Source organism: Bufo bufo, chromosome 4 (assembly GCF_905171765.1).
Source record: "Bufo bufo chromosome 4, aBufBuf1.1, whole genome shotgun sequence".
Lineage (NCBI taxonomy): Eukaryota > Metazoa > Chordata > Amphibia > Anura > Bufonidae > Bufo > Bufo bufo.
In genome coordinates this window covers 472988467-473010139 of record NC_053392.1, presented here as the reverse complement: position 1 = coordinate 473010139, position 21673 = coordinate 472988467, and the positions used below count along the sequence as shown (strand labels likewise).

Here is a 21673-nt window from a genome sequence, read left to right as displayed (position 1 = left end):
ACAGGGGGCACAGCGGGCGAACGGAGCGGCGCCCAGAAAAAATAGTAAGCGCTCTTAGATCCCTGCTCTATGCCCTACATAACCTGCTACTTATTTAATAATGTCTGGACCCATGAAAGGTCCTCTTTAAAGGGGTTGGCCATTTTGTAGGTAATGTTGACCAGTGTATATGTAAGATGACTGTATGACACTTACTAATATAGTCTTAGTTGATATTCCTTGTCATTTGCTTGATTTCACATGCCATGCCCTCTTGATATGCAAATCTCCTATGCTGTCCGCATAACAGTTCTGTCCATAAGATGGCTGTTGATGGAGGGTCATGTGACCAGACACATCCCTCAGCCTCCTTCATTCAAACACACCGCACCTGCACTAAACTCCCAACAGTGAAGTGCAGATGGCAGGTACAGTGTATTTGAATGGAGGAGACATCATATTCAGGTGATTTTCCTGGTCACATGACCCTCAATTAGCAGCCATTTTATGGTCAAGACCTCTGTGTGGACATCACACATGATTTGACGACAAGGGGCTTATCTTACAAAATATGAAAAATGGCACATATTAATAAGTGCCATATAATTATCTTATAAGCACATTGCTCAACAGTAGCCAAAAAGTGGCCAACCCCTCTAAAAAGAATATGCTTGACAAAGTGAAGTGGGCTAGAAGGTCTCAAAATGCAGCACACAATGCAGCTTTCTAAAGAGACTCCGATACAGTTCCAAAACAAAGTCATAAAAATCTACGGGTCTGGGAAGGTTTACAAGGCCATTGCTAAAACTCTGGGACTGCAGTGGACCACACTGACCCAATATCCACAAATGGTAAAAACCGGGAACAGAGGTGAACCTTCCCGAGAGTGGCTTGCCTACCAAAATTTCACCAAGAGTGCATTGACGATTCATCCAGGAGATCACAAAAGAACACAAACATCTACAGAACTGCAGGCTTCAGCTGCCTCCGGTGAGGTCAATGTATTTCTTATTCTAGAATAAGAAATACACTAGGCAAAATCGAATCAATGGTAGAGTTGCAAGGTGCAAATCACTGCTTACCAAAAAGTAGACAAAGCCTTGTCTCACACTGACCCCCAAGACTTTTGAGATACAGTCAGGTCTATAAATATTGGGACATTGACACAATTCTAACATTTTTGGCTCTATACACCACCACAATGGAAATGAAACTAACAAGATGTGCTTTAACTGCAGACTGTCAGCTTTAATTTGAGGGTATTTACATCCAAATCAGGTGAACGGTGTATGAATTACAACAGTTTGGATATGTGCCTCCCATTTGTTAAGGAACCAAAAGTAATGGGACAATTGGCTTCTCAGCTGTTCCATGGCCAGGTGTGTGTTATTCCCTCATTATCTCAATTACAATGAGCAGATAAACGGTCCAGAGTTCATTTCAAGTGTGCTATTTGGATTTGGAATCTGTTGCTGTCAACTCTCAAGATGAGATCCAAAGAGCTGTCACTATCAGTGAAGCAAGCCATCATTAGGCTGAAAAAAACAAAACAAACTCATCAGAGAGATAGCAAAAACATTAGGCGTGGCCAAAACAACTGTTTGGAACATCCTTAAAAAGAAGGAACGCACTGGTTAGCTCAGCAACACCAAGAGACCTGGAAGACCACGGAAAACAACTGTGGTGGATGACCGAAGAATTCTTTCCCTGGTGAAGAAAACACCCTCACAACAGTTGGCCAGATCAAGAACACTCTCCAGGAGGTAGGTGCATGTGTGTCAAAGTCAACAATCAAGAGAAGACTTCACTAGAGTGAATACAGAGGGTTCACCACAATATGTAAACCATTGGTGAGCCTCAAAAACAGGAAGGCCAGATTAGAGTTTGCCAAACATCTAAAAAAGCCTTCACAGTTCTGGAACAACATCCTATGGACAGATGAGACCAAGATCAACTTGTACCAGAGTGATGGGAAGAGAAGAGTATGGAAAAGGAAAGGAACTGCTCATGATCCTAAGCATACCACCTCATCAGTGAAGTATGGTGGTGGTAGTGTCATGGCGTGGGCATGTGAGGCTGCCAATGGAACTGGTTCTCTTGTATTTATTGATGATGTGACTGCTGACAAAAGCAGCAGGATGAATTCTGAAGTGTTTTGGGCAATATTGTCTGCTCATATTCAGCCAAATGCTTCAGAACTCATTGGACGGCACTTCACAGTGCAGATGAACAATGACCCAAAGCATACTGCAATAGCAACCAAAGAGTTTTTTAAGGGAAAGAAGTGGAATGTTATGCAATGGCCAAGTAAATCACCTGACCTTAATCCGATTGAGCATGCATTTCACTTGCTGAAGACAAAACTGAAGGGAAAATGCCCCAAGAACAAGCAGGAACTGAAGACAGTTGCAGTAGAGGCCTGGCAGAGCATTACCAGGGATGAAACCCAGCGTCTGGTGATGTCTATGCGTTCCAGACTTCAGGCTGTAATTGACTGCAAAGGATTTGCAACCAAGTATTACAAAGTGAAAGTTTGATTTATGATTATTATTCTGTCCCATTACTTTTGGTTCCTTAACAAGTGGGAGGCACATATGCAAACTGTTGTAATTGCTACACCGTTCACCTGATTTGGATGTACCGTATATACCCTCAAATTAAAGCTGACAGTCTGCAGTTAAAGCACATCTTGTTTGTTTTATTTCAAATCCATTGTGGTGGTGTATAGAGCCAAAAATTTTGGAAATGTGTCCATGTCCCAATATTTATGGACCTGACTGTATATTCTGTAGTATGATGAGACACTTGGAACTTTTTTCGAAGACATGACAACATAAGAACATCAAACATGGTGCTAGTAGTGGGGTGGCCTAGGGCTGCTTTGCCTTTGCACGTTAAATAACTGATGGAACTATTCATTCTGATCTCTAATAAAAAATCCTTAAAGAGAATGTCTACCCATTAGTTTATGACCTAAAGCTTAACAGCAGTTGGGTTATACTGCAGGACAATGATCTGAGATACACAAACAAGTCCACCCAGAATGGCTCTAAAGAAACAATATTAAGGTTTTTGAGTGGCCAAGTCAAAATCCTGACTTAGGGCCCTTTCACACTTGCGTTGTCCGGATCCGGCGTGTACTCCATTTGTCGGAATTACACGCCGGATCCGGAAAAACGCAAGTGAACTGAAAGCATTTGAAGACGGATCCGTCTTCAAAATGCGTTCAGTGTTACTATGGCAGCCAGGACGCTATTAAAGTCCTGGCTGCCATAGTAGTAGTGGGGAGCGGGGGAGCAGTATACTTACAGTCCGTGCGGCTCCCGGGGCGCTCCAAAATGACGTCAGAGTGCCCCATGCGCATGGATGACGTGTCCATGCGATCACGTCATCCATGTGCGTGGGGCGCCCTGACGTCACTCTGGAGCGCCCGGGGAGCCGCACGGACGGTAAGTATACTGCTCCCCCGCTCCCCACTACACTTTACCATGGCTGCCAGGACTTTAGCGTCTTGGCAGCCATGGTAACCATTCAGAAAAAGCTAAACGTCGGATCCGGCAATGCGCCGAAACGACGTTTAGCTTAAAGCCGGATCCGGATTAATGCCTTTCAATGGGCATTAATTCCGGATCCGGCCTTGCGGCAAGTGTTCAGGATTTTTGGCCGGAGCAAAAAGCGCAGCATGCTGCAGTATTTTCTCCGGCCAAAAAATGTTCCGGTCCGGAACTGAAGACATCCTGAACGGATTTCTCTCCATTCAGAATGCATTGGGATAAAACTGATCAGGATTCTTCCGGCATAGAGCCCCGACGACAGAACTCTATGCCGGAAGAAAAGAACGCAAGTGTGAAAGAGCCCTTAATTCTCAATGAGATGACGTGGCAAGACATTAAACGGGCAGTTCATGCTCGAAAACCCTTTAATGTAGCCGGAAACAATTCTGATAAAGATGGGGGGGAAATTCCTCCACAGTGATGTAAAAGACTCATCGCAAGTAAGGGTACTTTCACACTAGCGTATTTCTTTTCCGGCACTGAGTTCCGTCAAAAGGGCTCAATGCCGGAAAAGAACTGATCAGGTATATCGCCATGCATTCTGAAAGGAGAGCAATCCGTTCAGGATTCATCAGGATCTCTTCCATTCAGTCATTTTGACTGATCAGGTAAAAGATAAAACCGTAGCATGCTACGGTTTTATCTCCGGCCAAAAAAACTGAAGACTTGCCTGAATGCCATAGGAATGTATTAGTACCGGATCCGGCAAATCAATAATTTGAAAGCTCAATTCATTTTGTGTTTTCCTGTGTTGTCTTTCTTATATTAAAACTTGTTGGATGATCTGAAACATTTAATTGGAAAAATACAAGAAATTGGGTGAGGGTCAAATATTTTTAACATCACTAATAATGACAATATGCCGTCAGACTGAGTAGACTGATTGCAAATCTCAGCAATGTATAGTGAAGCCAGGCACTGAAAGCTAGCATATCGAGCCTCCCTCCAACCCCACCCCACCTCCCCAGTGAGGCTCTTCACCCTGCTAAGCAGATCTGCAAGTGGAGGCAACCCATCCTAGACACATTCTAGGATGGATTGCTGGAGGCCCCCCTTTAAAGCACTGGGGGTACTAATGTAGAAGGAAGCAAAATAAAGCATACCGTAGCGTAGCACAGCATGATAAAAGTGTACTAACCGGGGCTCCTCTGTATACAGACTTGCATAAAAAGTAAAAAGTAGTTTAGCTACCAAAACTCAAATGGTTACAGATCACACAGGTTACAACAAGGCATGTACAAAAAGGTAAACTAACTTGCCATGGTTTGATTACACATAATGGCCAGCTGACAAATGCAATATTTCCTCTCTATGCACCTATAATAGACAATAAACCACTACATTTATTTATTTTTCTATCGTGATGCAAAATGTTTCCCAAAAAGTAGCAATGTTTTCCCTCTAACAAAGTATACTGTATGTTATGATCCAGAGCTGAATGTGTCATTTAACCTTCTTTTCTGCACTGCAATAATGCAGATCAGTGGTTCTCAGGAACCCAGGGATTCCTCAAGCCCTGATCAGGAGTTCCCCAGAACACTGCAACAATAGGACCTTTTGCTTTTGCAGAATGGATAGCAGACTGGGTGCCAACGATGCTTTTGCAGGCTGGAATGGCATTTTGTGGCTCCCCAGTGGTAGGCCTCATGCACACAACCGTTGTTATGGTCCACATCCGAGCCCCAGTTTTTGCGGCTGGGGTGTGGACCCATTCACTTCAACGGGGCCGCAAAAGATGCGGACAGCACTACGTGTGCTGTCCGCATCTGTTGCACCGTTCCTTGTACCCGCAAAAAATATAACATGTCCTATTCTTGTCCGTTTTGCGGACAAGAATAGGCATTTCTACAATGAGCCGCCTGTTCCGTTCCGCAAATTGCTGAAGGCACATGGGCAGCTTCCGTGTTTTGCGGATCCGCAATTTGCGGACAGCAAAAAACGGAACAGTCGTGTGCATGAGGCCGCAATAGATCGTGAATCACTGACGCAGATATTCTAACCATCCCTTGATCTTCTTTTATGCTGTCCCAAGTGTCAGGAGTACTGTGGCCGCTTTTCCTGTGTAAATATCAACGCAGTGGACTGCAGCCACCACTCTGACAAACATGTACATTGTTACACTGGGGCACTACTGACAACTGGATAATTGAATTAACATGGGCAGGTTTATTTTACTAGCATTTTCAGTGTTTCAAAGAGGTTGTCCCACGAAAAATATTCTTCCGTTTTCAAACCAGCACCTAGATCTGAATACTTTTGTAATTGCATGAAATTAAAAATGTTGTATAGCCACTGAGCTATTCAATAAAATCTATCTGTATAGTGCCACTTAATTTCTAATTTCTTTGACCGACTCATTGAGAAGGCCGCACATGCTCAGTTTCATCTTTCAGCAGCCTCCTGAGCTGTGATAGGCAGAGCTGAGACACGCCCCCTTAGCTACAGCAGTTAAGACACTCCCCTTAAGCTTTTAGCTTAATATAAATCTAGCAGAGCAATAAATGGGGAGATCTCTGGATCCATGAGAGGTACAGGGCTGGTTCTAGCTTTGTTGGAAAGAGATTGTCATGTACAATATGATGTATGGTTTTCATTTTTTACATTATTCATGCCCCTTTAAGCAACATAAATAAAGAAAATAGTACTATCTAAAAGGTCTGTTAGACCGGACGATTTTCAGACCAATTATCGTTCAGAGGAACAAATAACTAACCCACATCATCATTGACAATTAGTCAATAAACGTCCAAATGCTTGTTTGAAGGCCGACTTGTATCTATCATCTGGATGAAAGATTCACGATTACCAACAACACATCTCCCTGTGTAATCAGAGATGCACTACTGACAATCATTAGAGCTGACTGGGGAAGGAACGACTGTGCTAGCCATCATTCCTCTCCCATTCACTTTGCAATTGCCTATGTAATAGAGTAAATAGACCAATGTAAATGGGAGCACCAATTGGAGCTCGTCCTGCCTCAATACTGGGCAGTGTCAAAGGGCCCTAATAATAAGACAGCCTAAACTTAAAAAAAGACAGTCTTATTAAAAGGAGTTTTCTGGGACCTAGATATTCATGAGCTATGCTCACGGTAGTTCATCAATATCAGATTGGTGGCATCTATCTGCTTTCCACTCCGTCCACTATAGTTTCTAGAGGCAGTGGCTGCCAGAAACAGCTGATCAGTGGGGGTGTTGGGTGTCGGACCACCACCAATCTGATATTGATATTTTATTCTGACAATAGGCCACCAATATTTGAAGCCTAGTAAACCAATTTAAGCTGTGGACCGACACTGTACAGTGGGACAGCTCACTGCCAAAATGAACCAGGGGCTAACAGACTAATATAAAGACTGCCCATAATTAATTCTGAATACAATATAATTTTAGTCCATTTGAGCAAGTATTTCATTAAACTCGACAGTCATTAATCCTGCACTATTCTGTGGCACTGGACCCAAAGCCTTTAGCTAGATCCTATAAGTCTGTATTACATTTTCCAACAAGCATTAATCTCTGTGCTTGGGATAATTTGTCAATTGTGATGGACGAATATCGGCCGGGAAGTTTCGCTAACCCACCGCGCGTTTGCGATCAAATATTCGCCAACCACGCATTTGCGGAGGCCCCATTTACTTTAAAGGGAACCTGTCACATGTTCTGACATATAAAACCGAATGTACCTTAATGCTTGGTTACCCTAATAGTTCCTAGAGATCGATCCATAATCTTCTCAGGACTAACCTTTCCTATTTTATGCCCCTATAAACCTTTACCGCCGTTAGGCTCATTTGCATAAATTATTTTTATTTCCCCTCAAACCATCATAGCCTATTTCCCGCCCCCTAAACTTTGATTGACAGCCGATTTCTGCCCTCACCTCTTGTAATCTCGCCGAAATCGCTCACTTGCCCATTATTTGTTAGACCAATCAGATAGTTTAGTGCATGTCCCCTACCTCTCATGCTACTACATGCTGGAATGTTCTCAAATATCCGCTTCACATAGTTACGCAACGGAGCTCTGCCTGAAATGAATATTGCGCATGCGCGAGATCTTAACTATAGCAGCGTTTCTTAGGCAGAGCTGAGGTGCTTGACTCTTCTCAAGTTAAACAAGTAAGTTATGACTCTTTTATCTTAATTAGCATAAAAGGTGGGAAAGGTTTTTATGGCAATAAAATAGGACAGGTTAGGTAGGCCTGAGAAGATTATGGATTGATCTCTGGGAACTATCAGGGTAACAAAGCATTATGGTACATTCGGTTTTATATGTCAGAACATGGTGGCAAGTTCCCTTTAATGACAGGCAAACCTGAAAAACCTTCAGGTCATATTTGCAGACACAAAATACTTACTAGAAATGCACAAATAGTCCCACAACATAGACAGTGATATACCAGAGGGGGATCAATGGCAAAAATTTCCACAAAAAAATATGTTTTTTAATCAGGAGCCATTTTTATGTGTCTTAAAGGGAAACTCTCAAAAATGTGCCCTGTTGGAGCCTAGAAATTTTTTATTATAGGCCACGGGAAAACGGGCCCCAAAAATTAGGCATTCACCTGACAGAAAAGAACAAGTGATTATGTGGCTGGACGTATATAAGACGGTCAGTGGATAACAATTTTACTGCAGGCCAGTGGAGTAAAGGCCCCAAAAATTAGGCATTCACCTGACAGAAAAGAACAAGTAATTATGTGGCTGGAGGTATATTAGACGGTCAGTGCATAACAATTTTACTGTAGGCCAGTGGAGTACAGGCCCCAAAAATTAGGCATTAACCGGACAGAAAAGAACTAGTGATTAAGCGTCTGGAGGTACATAAGGCGGTCACTGGATAAAAATTTCACTGTAGGCCACTGGAGTAGAGACCCCAAAAATTTGGCATTCACCTGACAGAAAAGGCCTTTTATGCCGCTGTATATACAGAAGACAAGGACCATTCTTTGTTCTGTGTGGTGGCAGATATGTGTAGGATGGCATGAGGAAATTCAATTAAACGTGGTCGTCACAGGTGTTGAATTCCTCCGAGATTCATGCCTCATTCATTTTTAGAAATGTAAGGTAGTCCACACTGTCATGGGATAGGCGAGTGCGCTTATCGGTCACGATCACCCCTGCTGCGCTGAACGTCCTTTCGGACAGGACACTCGACGAGGGGCAAGAGTTCCATGGAAAATTATGCCAGCTCTGGCCACAGATAAAGCCTGCACACCCAGTAGTCCAGGGGTTCCTCGCTTCTCAGAAGGTCCATCTCGGCCGTTAACCCGATGTAGTTTGACACCTGTCGGTCTAGGCGTTCCCTGAGGCTGGATCCGGAGGGCGGCTCTCGATAGGTTGGCTGCAAGAATGATCTCATATTCGAAGTGACCAACACATCTTCAAACCGCCCTCTTCTTGCAGGCGCGGTAGGATTGGTACCCGCCCCTGTTTCCCTGTGGGTGGAAATTCCTCTGCCATCGCCCGCCACACCAGAATTCAGCATCTCTCGCAGCAAGGCCTGTAAATGCTGCATTCTGACAGCCCTCTGTGATGCTGGTAACATGTCTGCCATTTTATGTTTGTACCGGGGGTCTAAGTACGTTGCCACCTAGTACTGGTCCTTGCCTTTTTTGCTTTTTATACGGGGGTCCCTCTTCAAACACTGCAGCATAAAGGCCCCCATTTGCACTAAATTGGAAGCGGTGGAGTGGCCTGGCTCCTGCTCTACTCCCCCCAGCCACGGACAACACCAGGGATCCCCGAAAAGTTTAAAGTTCCCCTCAAAGGCCTGCTCTTCTTGCTCCTCCTCCCCTCAGCCACCATCCTCCTCTGACTCCTCTTCAGACTCCTGCTGACTTGTCTCAGATGGAGCAGCCCCCCCTGGGAATTCATTCACCATTGCGACTTCCTCATCTTCCAGCTCCTGCTCCTCGACGGCTTGATCAATGACACAATGCAATGCACGCTCCAGAAAGAAGGCGTAAGGCACGATGTCACTGATGGCGCCCTGGCTGCGACTGACCAGTTTGGTGATCTCATCAAATCGCCGCAGAAGTCTGCATGCGTCACGCATGAGCAGCCACTGGCACGGTGAAAAGAAACCAAGCTCCCAGAACATGTGCTGCCGCAGAGTTCGTACAGGGAGTCATTAACAGCACGTTGCTGCTGGAGCAGCCTATCAAGCATATACAAGGTGGAGTTCCAGCGCGTCGGGCTGTCACAAATCAGACGTCTGGCAGGCAGGTGGTGTCGTCGCTGAACGCCAGTAAGGCGAGCCATGGCTGTCTAAGATCTTCTAAAATGGCCAGAGATTTTCCTGGCCTGCCGCAAGAATGTCCTGGACCCCGGGGTATTTGACAACGAATCGCTGCACCACTAAGTTCAGGACGTGAGCCATGCACGGCACGTGTGTCATTTTGCCCTGTTTTAGTGCGCTCAGCAGATTAGCACCGATGGTGCACACCACTTTACCAACTGTCAAATTGAGCAGGGTTAGCCACTGATCGGCCTGTGACCGCAGAGCTGAAAGCAGTGCAGGACCGGTGTGGCTCTTGGCTTCCAGGCACAACAGCCGCAGAACAGCATGGCAACATCTCACCTGGCCGAATAGGTTCTGGGGAGCTTGAAGGGGTGCAGCGGAAGAGGCGGTTGCAGTGGAAAAGGAGGAGTCAGCCGAGGAGGAGACGAAGGATGGAGTAGGAGGAGCAGAAGAAGAGGCAGGCCTGCATGCAATCTGTGGCGGTAACACCAAATCCACATGGGTGCCACAGGTTACATGCTTGACGGCCATCAGAAGGTTTACCCAGTGGGCAGTAAAAGTTATGCACCTTCCCTGCCAGTGTTTGCTAGACCACGTGTCTGTGGTCAGATGTATCTTGGCACCGACACTGTGTGCCAGAAATATATTACCTTGTGGCTGAATGTGGCCATATAGTTCAGGGATGCCTTTCTGGGAGAAATATTTCCTTCCGGGGACATTCCATTGCGTTGTGCCAATGGCCACAAATTTTCTAAAGGCCTCCGAGTCCACCAATTTATATGGCAGTATTTGGCGTGCTAGCAGTTCCGACAAGCCAGCGGTCAGCCGTTGGGCAAAAGGGTTATCCGGCGTCATTAACTTTTTACGCTCAAACATTTGGGCCACGGAAGCCTGCCTTCTGCCAGATGAACACAACGACAGCACGGTGGAAGGTGGAGTGGAGGACAAATGGGAGGAGATAGGAGAAGAGGCAGAACGTGGTGCGCGGGGAGTGTGGCTTTGTGGGTTCTGATGGCGTTGCTCCCACTGGGCTCGGTGATGGGAGGCCAGGTGCCTTCTTAAGGCACTCGTCCCTAGGTGACTGTTGGGCTTACCGCGACTTATGCGTTGACAGCACAGGCTGCAGATGGCAACACTATTGTCAGCAGCTGACACGTTAAAAAAATCCCACACTGCAGAGCCATATCCTGGGAGCGCAAGATGTGACCGTGCATGGTGGATGGCTCGCTCCAGATACATTTGCAGTCTGCTTTTTGCCTCCTGTGCACTGCGAGTTCTGCCTGCTTCTCCTCCCTATCTGCTGCTCCATCTCTCCCTCTGAACTCCCCTTCTTTTCCTCTCTTGTGGGCACCCACGTAACGTCCATTGACACGTCATAAACGTCACCTTCACCACCACTGACATTAGAGATCTCGGAGTAGGCAGCAACAGTGTGGACCACTATCCTTGGGCTGATCTGGGTACTGTCAGACCGCTGGGTGGCGGCCTTTGCTACCTCCTCTTCCTCATCCGATGCCAAGAATGGCTGCGCATCGGTAATGTCTGGGAATGGATGGGAAAATAATTCCTCTGACTCGAGCGAAGAGGCTATGGTGGTGGTGATGGTGTCTTTGGCGGTGCACACAGCAGAGAGTGAGGAGGTTGCCAGATACAGAGGATGAGGAGGGTGCAGAAGCGGAAGGCTGAGAGAGCTACTTAACCAACTCTGTTGCGTCCTTTGACGTAATCGCACGCACCTTCTCCAACTTCCTACTTAGGCTCCGGCCTGGTGCACCTGCCCGACCCCTACCACCCCTGTGGAATGGCCTGCCTCTTCCTCTGCCTGTCATTTTCAAAATGACCCTGTGCCAAAGTCCCTAGAGAAGAGCAGTATTTGTGGAAGCAGGTATATCGCAGGCCTCTATCAGTATTTGTTGGAAGCCGATATATATATCGCACCCCTCAATCAGTATTTTTGTGGAAGCAGGTATATAGAACCCCTTAATCAGAATTTTGTAGTAGCAGGTATATCGCACCCCTCAATCAGTATTTTGCGGAAACAGGTATATAGAACACCTGAATCAATATTTGGTGGAAGCAGGTATATCAAACACCTTAATCAGTATTTTGTGGAAGCAGGTATATCGCACCCCTTAATCAGTTTTTTGTGGAAACAGCTATATAGAACCCCTGAATCAATATTTGGTGGAAGCAGGTATATCGCACCCCTCAATCAGTATTTTGTGGAAGAAGGTGTATCACAGGCCTCAATTAATATTTTTTGGAAGCAGGTATATCGCACCCCTCAATCACTATTTTGTGGAAGCTGGTATATAGAACCCCTTAATCAGTATTTTGTGGAAGCAGGTATATCGCACCCCTCAATCAGTTTTTTTGGGGGCAAAAGGTATATCACACCCATTGCAAATAGTTGTTCAAATAACGCTTGTCCCTCTATATACCTGTGGTATCGAAGCAGAACCGCACACAACTGCTGCACAATACAAATGTACTATAATATACTTTCTATGTTAGAAAGTATATTATAGGTATATCACACCCCTCAATCAGTTTTTTGGGGGGCAACAGGTATATCACACCAGTTGCAATTAGTTATTCCAATAGTGTTTGTCCCTCTATATAGCTGCGGTATCACAGCAGAACCGCACACAACTGCTGTATAATACAAATGCACTATAAAAATACTTTCTATTTTAGAAAGTTGGGATCGACCGATTATTGGTTTTACCGATATTATCGGCCGATATTCAGGATTTTGGAAGTTATTGGTATCGGCATCTATTTTGCCGATATTCCGATAACGAATCGGGAACATGGATCTCACTGCTGTCAGCGCGATAGGTGCTCCCTCAGCAGCACAGGGGAGAAGGAAGCAGTGTCTCCCTCCCCCCTGTGCCGCTGCCACCAATGAGAGGAGGGGAGGGGCTGTGGCCACTGCACCACCAATGAAGATAACTATCTCATTAATTAATATACAGGAGACGGGAGCAGGCTGCAGAATCCCATAGCCGGCTCCCGACCTCTATGACAAGTAGCTGCGATCTGCGGTAGTTAATCCCTCAGGTGCTGCACCTGAGGGGTTAACTGCCGCGGATCGCAGCTACCGCTCATAGAAGTCGGGAGCCGGCTATGTGATTGTGCAGCCAGCTCCCGCCTCATGTATATGAATTAATGAGATAGTTATCTTCATTGGTAGCGCAGTGCGCCCCCCCAACCCCAGTATTAAAAACATTGGTGGCGCAGTGCGCCCCCCCACCCCAGTATTAAAAACATTGGTGGTGCAGTGCGCTCCCCCCACCCAAGCCTCCCCAGTATTAATCAGAAGGAGATGTTAGAGCGAGATGTTAGAGCAGAAGGAGGGGGGAGGGAGGGAGAGCCGGAGGCGTCACACAGGATTATGAGGCGGCGCTGAGGTCGGGAAAGGCGGAGCTGGGCACGAACGGCGGCGGGTGCGGGCGGCAGCTTGGATCCATTTACATCCCCTTGGGCACCTTATTTTGTTGAATGACAGGTTAGTAATAGCGTTTTTTTTAGCAAAATGAGCCTACAGATTACATTTATAAGACCACATTAGGAATCGTGAAAGCTCCCTGAACATAACCATATTTTTATCTGGAGGGGGTGAAACCTGGTGACAGAATCCCTTTAACATGCATGCTCGGCTGAGGATGCATACCTAGTGAATGGGGAGAGGAGAGAATGCTCCTTTTTCTGGGAGGTCATTATCACCTACTGACTCCAATTAGGATAATGGAATCAACACCTTTGACCCCATGCTGGGTATAATGACCTCTGACCCCATGCTGGGTATAATTACCAGATGTTGATTCAGTTACATATTTATTCCCAGAGAATTCTTGTACAGTCACTCAGAATTAAGAAAGCTTGCTGGAAGAACAAGTGAAAAGTTTTCAAGAAATCTACAGTAAGTCCAGTTGCCTTGATTTATTCTTTACAGATATACCATGACCTGGATAAATGAGAACCTTCACAGACCTAAGAAGAAAAGGATCGGGCAGTTGAAATCCAAAATGCCCTGTCCTTATGTCCACCAACATCAGCTGTCAGTGAAGCCGGGAGGCCAACATACATGAGATAGTCAGCCAAACCTGCTGAGATTGGTGGGTTCAGCTAATACACATCCAGAAATCGCAAGAACGCCTGTTCAAGCATCACAGACGCCTGTTCAGGACATTTTACTCCCTGAAAAAAGTCTGACACGTATCAATACATGTCAGACTTTTCCTGTCATTCGTGAGCACAGGGCACCCTGTGAACAGCACGGGCAGCTCAGAGATGCTGCTGGTGTCTGAAGTAACCAATAACAAAGCTCCATACAGCACTGGCGGGCTGCCGAACCACTCGTCACACCACTCTAACAACATGTGTACACCATCTGCACGGGGCAGCTCTAGGAGCAGGTGCTGCCCACACTTTACAGCACCGGAAGCACCATGCACAGGAACAAGAGAGCGGTGCCCACCCTCCGGCCCCATTGCCAGTGAACATGGCTGCCGCTAAGCCTTCAGCTGTCGCTCAGGATGAGCTCAGTAAGTTAGCTCCCGTTCTTGTGTGGTGAGGGGTGCTGTGAGTAGGGGGGCACCCAATATCATCTCTAAGGTATGTGTATTCATCCGTGGGGTAGTGTATGGGCACAGAACGAGCAGTAGCACTGCAGCCTCCAGCGTGTGTATGCTCTGAGAAGGAAAAGGGGTCATGCCCCTAGCACTGATGTTCTGAAGTGGCCCCGTACATGTGGAGGGCAGTGAGGTTTGTGATGGGCAGGGAGGGGCAGGAAGGCCTGTGCCCCGCTGTGCTTCCCAGGCCTGTCTGCAGTACTTGGGCTGGAAGTGAAAGCACAGTCTGCAGCTAGTCACTTTCCATAGCGCTGGTTCACTCCCATGTTACAGGTCATATGTGTGTATGACATGCCATAGTCATGGAGTCTCAGAGCACCCAAAGATGCATGTAGCTCCCACGGATCTCTGCGCAGCTGTATGCCACCTGTATGCCACCTGTAACCAGAAGGCTGTTGCGGCCTACTCATTCTTTCTGTCAGGGGAGCCTTCACTTTTATGACTGACCTGTCTGACTTGTGTCTTAAATGCCAGTGATGAGGTACAGAGAAGATACGCTATATTGGACTGTACTTTATCACTTCTCTTTAATTGTCTGTTGTTATATAATTGTCGATGTTAGTAATGGTCCCCTGAATAAATACCCACCTCTAAGGGGACGTTCACACCACCGCTATTTACTTCTGTTGTTCTGCTCCGTTAGATGATCAGAACAACAAAAATAACAGAAGTGCTGGTCTGGATCGGGGTCATAACTGACCCGAGCAGAGCTAAACAGACTCCACAGAGCATAATGAAGTCTGTTCAGTTTCCGGTCGAGATAGGCCTCATGCACACGACCGTGGCCGTTTTCCGTTTTTTTATTCGCGGATCCATTGACTTTTAATGGGTCCGTGGAAAAATCGGAAAATGCACCATTTTGCAGCCGCATCCGTGATCCGTGTTTCCTGTCCGTCAAAAAAATATGACCTGTCCTATTTTTTTGACGGGCAACGGTTCACGGACCCATTCAAGTCAATGGGTCCGTGAAAGAACACGGATGCACACAAGATTGGCATCCGCGTCCGTGATCCGTGGCCGTAGGTTACTTTCATACAGACGAATCCGAAGATCCGTCTGCATAAAAGCTTTTTCAGAGATGAGTTTTCACTTCGTGAAAACTCATATCCGACAGTATATTCTAACACAGAGGCGTTCCCATAGTGATGGGGACGCTTCTAGTTAGAATATACTACGAACTGTGTACATGACTGCCCCCTGCTGCCTGGCAGCACCCGATCTCTTACAGGGGGCTGTGATCCGCACAATTAACCCCTCAGGTGGTGCACCTGAGGGGTTAATTGTGCATATCATAGCCCCCTATAAGAGATCAGGGGCTGCCAGGCAGCAGGGGGCAGACCCCCCTCCCTCCCCAGTTTTAATTTCATTGGTGGCCTGTGCGCCCCCGCCGGCCCCCCCTCCCTCTATTATAATATCATTGGTGGCCAGTGTGTGGCCTCCCCCGGCCCCCCCTCCCTCCCTTTATTGTATTATCATTGGTGGCCAGTGTGCGGCCCCCCCCCTCCCTCCCTCTATTGTATTATCATTGGTGGCCAGTGTGCGGCCTCCCCCGGCCCCCCCTCCCTCCCTCTATTGTATTATCATTGGTGGCCAGTGTGGGTGTGCGGCCCCCCCGGCCCCTCCTCCCTCCCTCTGTATTATCATTGGTGGCCACTGTGGGTGTGCGGCCCCCCCTCTATTGTATTAATATCATTGGTGGCCAGTGAAAACTCCGATCCTATGGTATATTAACTCCTGACTTTACATTGAAAGTCAATGGGGGACGGATCCGTTTGAAATTGCACCATATTGTGTCAACGTCAAACGGATCCGTCCCCATTGACTTGCATTGTAATTCAGGACGGATCCGTTTGGCTCCGCACGGCCAGGCGGATACCAAAACGACTTTTTTTTTCATGTCCCTGGATCCTCCAAAAATCAAGGAAGACCCACGGACGAAAAAACGGTCACGGATCACGGACCAACGGAACCCCGTTTTGCGGACCGTGAAAAAATACGGTCGTGTGCATGAGGCCATATTGTGTTTTTTTTTACCAGACAAAAAAGTCCTGCATGTAAGGCTTTTTTGTCCAGTCTTTTTGGCAGAATCTGTGACAGATGCCCAGAACACAGCCTCCAACGCAGATGTGAACAAGCCTTTAACAGTATGTAGGCCTATATATTATTTATTTGTATTACTGCAACTTTCGTACTCCTCGGCTAAAAAAACTCCTAAAAAATTTGAAGTATTGTTACTCTTCCGGAAAAAATATGTTGCGATCTCTGTACACATCTAATGTACATAGTCAGCTTTAGGCCTCGAGCATGTGTGCATTGTGGTCTGTGATATAGAACAGTATTGGGCTACTGGATGAAGTTGATTTCACGGTGTATGAGCCCTTACTAAAGTGACTCTCTGGTTCAAGAAAAGAATTAAAGATTTACAGTAGCAGGAGAACACAAGGTGACCTCCTATTCATCGCTTCAGCTGGAGATCTGCTGGTTCCAGGGCTTTACTTCTGTCCCCCGGAGGAGAGATGCAATAAAAATAGATTTTTTTTTATTCTTATCTCCCATGTGATTGCATTGGCTGGTGAGGCCACAGAATGCACTGACATGGTCTACAATCCGAATATGCAGACAATATTAATTCTAACATCAGAGTCATAGGCCTGCCAATGTCAATACCCTTCAGCCACAAGTTGATGGACCCAGAAAATCCTAGGCTCATGGTAGAACCGTGCCAAACCTTCACTTTAGGATTCTCTTTTACCTATTGTCATGTGTTTCTGTTGTATACAGACTGTACGGAAATTTATTTTCACATATTAGCACTTATTTGTAACGTGACTCATCTACTCACCCGTCTTCCTTCCAAAAACTTTAGAGCCGCACCAATATTGGCCACCCAGTGAATGCGTTTCAAATGCTTCCCCTGCTCACATGGCTGAAACATTATTAATAGAGTTTCATTAGCATTAGCTCTGTCATAGAATTTGCTGTAATATTAATATGCAAGGTATTCTAGCAATACAAAATGTACCAGGCATGCTCAACCTGCGGCCCTCCAACTGTTGTAAAACTACAACTCCCACCATGCCCTGCTGTAGGCTGATAGTTGTAGGCTGTCCGGGCATGCTGGGAGTTGTAGTTTTGCAACAGCTGGAGGGCCGCAGGTTGAGCATCCCTGAGCTATACAATATCAAGCCATAGCAGAACAGGGGGGGATGCTAATACCAAGAGTTTGAAAACACTGAAAAATTATACTTGCTAGACTAGCAGAAATTTTGTGAAAAGGGATTTTTCTACTTAAAGGGTTTCTACCATCTCATTTTGACCTAATTAGCTCTCAGACACTAGCGATCTGCTAGTGTCTGCTCTACCTAACCATGCTATTCTCAGACCTGTGTGTGGATCCGTTTCACAAAAAAACTAACTTTTATTAATACGCTAATGCTAGGTGCTATGGGGGCGTCTTTCAGCACCTAGAGGCTCGGTCTACTCACATTGTATGCCGCCCCGCTCGTCCGTGAAGCCCGCCCATCTCCTCTTGAATGCCATCCTCCATCTGAGCCAGTGGACGAATTCTCGCGCCTGCGCCGTTCACGTCTGTATTCGGCGCAAGCGCAGTGAATGTCTGACCGCTCCCTGCACAGACATCTCCACTGCACCTGCGCCGATGACCGAGATGTCTGTGCAGGCAGAGGTCAGACATTTACTGCGCTTGCGCCGGATACAGACGCGCACGGCGCAGGCGCGAGAATTCGTCCACTGGCTCAGATGGAGGATGGCATTCAAGAGGAGATGGGCGGGCTTAACGGACGAGCGGGGCGGCATACAATGTGAGTAGACCGAGCCTCTAGGTGCTGAAAAGACGCCCCCATGGCACCTAGAGGCTCATTAGCGTATTAATAAAAGTTAGTTTTTTTGTGAAACGGATCCACACACAGGTCTGAGAATAGCATTGTTAGGTAGAGCAGACACTAGCAGATCGCTAGTGTCTGAGAGCTAATTAGGTCAAAATGAGGTGGTAGAAACCCTTTAAACAATAAAAACCTGGACCTTCTCAGTTTTAACTTGCGCAGTTCCACTACCATCTAGGCACTGAGCAGGAACCACAACACAACCATTCACTTGCCTGCAGTGGTGCTGTACATAAAAAGGCCAATTACACTTTGGCCCTTGCGTTTTCATGAACCCGTGGTCAGTCCCCACTAAATAGCAGGTCATCAATCTGTCATTACTTGTCAAGATGGGAAAAACCGTTACATACAAACAGAAAATGTACGGGGGAAAAAACATAACCCAGCACTTCCTTCCTTCATCTTATCCTCCCCTTGGTCCTAGTATATCTCATATTACAGTTAAAGGGGTTTTCCAGCATTTTAAATTAATGTCCTATCCTAAGGAAACGCAGGTAATTATGGTAGCTGGAAGTTGGTGCCAGAACTACAGCTCTCTCCATCTTGTGTAGTGGACGGTAACTCCCATTCACTTCAATTCACTTTTGGAAATCCTATAGCAGTGAATAGAGAAAGCCATACATACACGACTTTTATGGCAGGGCCCCGTTCTAGAGATCGGACCGTCTCCCAGAGGTTTCTACTTACCTGCTCCACACCACTCCATTACTCCACGGTCTCCATCTTCTGGTCCCCGCACTGTTTTCACCTGGCAGTGTATGGGCATGGTGACATGCACCGGTCCAGCCATGACTGGCTTCAGCGGTGATGTGGCCACAAGCAGCATGTCACTGCTGAAGCCACTCATTACCTGGAGTGGTGCATGTCGCCATGCCCATGCAACATCGAAATAAACAGTGCAGGGACAGGAACATGGAGGCAGTGGATGACTGGAGGGACATGGAACAGGTAAGTATGAATCTTCTGCTCCAGCAGGCAGGCTGTGGGCATTTGCTTCAAAATCATTATAACCGGAAAACCCCTTTAAGGGTCCATTCACACGTTACTAGTGTATTGCGCAATACACCCTGCCGGCACACCCATAGAACTATCTATTCTTGTCCGACGAGAATAGGACATGTTCTTTTTTTTTTCCAGAGCCGTGGATCGGAAGTTCGGGGCCACGCTCCGGAAATGCGGATGCGGACAGCACACTGTGTGCTGTCCGCATCCATTCCTGCCCCATAGGGAATGAATGGGTCCGCACCCGTTCCTGATAATTGCGGAACGGGTGCGGACACATTCTACAGACGTGTGAATGGACCCTAGTGTTTCTTTAAACAGAATCATGTAGGCAAAAACAACTGACAAATTAAAGGGGTTCTGCGGGATCAACATTAACCTATGATCAGGATAGGTCATCAATATAGAATCCGATTCCTGGGACCCCCGTCAGCTGTACGAAGAAGCCGCTGAACACTTAGTCCTCTACATAGACCACGTGACATCATGTTCACTGGTCACATGGACTCGGCACAGCTCAGCCCCATTCACTTGCAATACCAAGCACAGCCACTATACTATGGTAAGCTGCGAAGAGGCCAAGAACCTCACAGGAGAGCTGCAGCCTCCTCAAACAGCTGATCTCAAAAGTATACCCTATCCTGAGGATGGTCATCAATATGTCCATTCTGGAGAACCTCTTTAAGTCAGCATAAATAGGGGCAATTATTTGTTGTTAGTCTTTAGGGTATGTCCTCCATCTTATCTCAACAATTCTACATTAGATTATTGTGCTGTGTCTGATGTAAAAGTAAGGCCTCTTGCACACGACCCTATGTATTTTTTTTATTTTTTGCAGACCCATTGAAATGAATGGTTCTGTATACGGTCCGCAAAAAAAAAAACGGAATGAAAATACGTTTGCGTGCAAGAGGCCTAAATCTGCCCTTTCCAGAAAGCCGATCACCAGAACAAGATCAGTCATTCAGCCAGCAAGCAATATTGGAAGATTTGAGCCCTGAGACTGCAGAATTATGATTGCAACACTGGTACTGTATGTGAGGATTTTTTACAACCAAGGCAATGCCACACATTTAGTAATTGGTCCAAACCCCAAAATGTCATCCAAACAGAATATGATCATTTATGAAAAATAAGCAGATAACTAGATGAAGCACGTCCCTCCATATAATAGGTGCTGGAAGCTGTAAATCATTATCTACACAGGATATGTACTATAGTACAGCACTGTACTGTAGAGAGGAGCTACCTGACACCCACTACAGGTGTTTTACCAGAGGAAGCGCCATGTTGATGGGTCGAATCTGAAGCATTGTATGTTGAGTCTAGTTACAACTTACGATGGCCCAGAAAAGACCATTATAAGTTGAAAACATTGTACCCTGAGGGATCACTGTACTATAGATTTGATTATGCCACTTTCAATCTCCACACAGTAATGCAATTCACCTACCAGTTTCTGTCCGGATAAAACTTCTAATAACGCAAGCAGATTCTTCCCATCTTTTATATCTTCAAAAAGATCATTTATGATTAGTGGAGGGTTACGCTGTAAGAAAAACAAGAACATGGACTCAGGTGTTTGCAGGGCAAAAGATATACATCTCTCAGTAAGAATACACGCCAAACTATGTGTGCAGTATATAGGTGATTATTAGTGGTGTGGTGGAAGTAAGGCCCCTTGCAGACGAGCGTGTCCGCATTAGGTCCGGATGCGTCCCGGTGCATTGCGGCAAACCCGCGCGAGTAGGAACGCAATTGCAGTCAGTTTTGACTGCGATTGCGTTCCGATGTTCAGTTTTTATCGCGCGGGTGCAATGCAATTTGCACGCGCGTGAAAAAAAAACTGACTGTGGTACCCAGACCCGAACTTCTTCACAGAAGTTCAGGTTTGGGTTAGTTGTAGTGTAGATTGTATTATTTCCCCTTATAACATGGTTATAAGGGAAAATAATAGCATTCTGAATACAGAATGCATAGTACAATAGGGCTGGAGGGGTTAAAAAAATAATAATAATAATTTAACTCACCTTAATCCACTTGTTCGCGCAGCCGGCATCTCTTCTGTCTTGTTCTGTGAGGAATAGGACCTTTGATGACGTCACTACGCTCATCACATGGTCCGTCACATGATCCATCACTATGGTGATGGATCATGTGACGGACCATGTGATGAACGTAGTGACGTCATCAAAGGTTCTATTCTTCACAAAAGAAGACAGAAGAGATGCCGGCTGCGCGAACAAGTGGATTAAGGTGAGTTAAAAAAAATTTTTTTTTTTTTTAACCCCTCCAGCCCTATTTTACTATGCAGTCTGTATTCAGAATGCTATTATTTTCCCTTATAACCA

The 21673-nt window shown here is 46.1% G+C and overlaps 1 protein-coding gene across 4 annotated transcripts in view; it reads right to left on the bottom strand.

Moving 5' to 3' along the window:
* The window catches only part of SYNE1 (spectrin repeat containing nuclear envelope protein 1), a 413129-nt gene that overhangs the window by 356105 nt on the left and 35351 nt on the right, over positions 1-21673 (bottom strand). For all 4 annotated transcript variants that reach the window (XM_040429494.1, XM_040429495.1, XM_040429497.1 and 1 more), the window contains exons 3-4: positions 20776-20871; positions 17261-17344 (exon numbers count right to left, since the gene is read on the bottom strand). In XM_040429494.1, coding sequence (XP_040285428.1) covers positions 17261-17344; positions 20776-20871 — 180 coding nt within the window. The remainder of the gene's footprint in view (positions 1-17260; positions 17345-20775; positions 20872-21673) is intronic.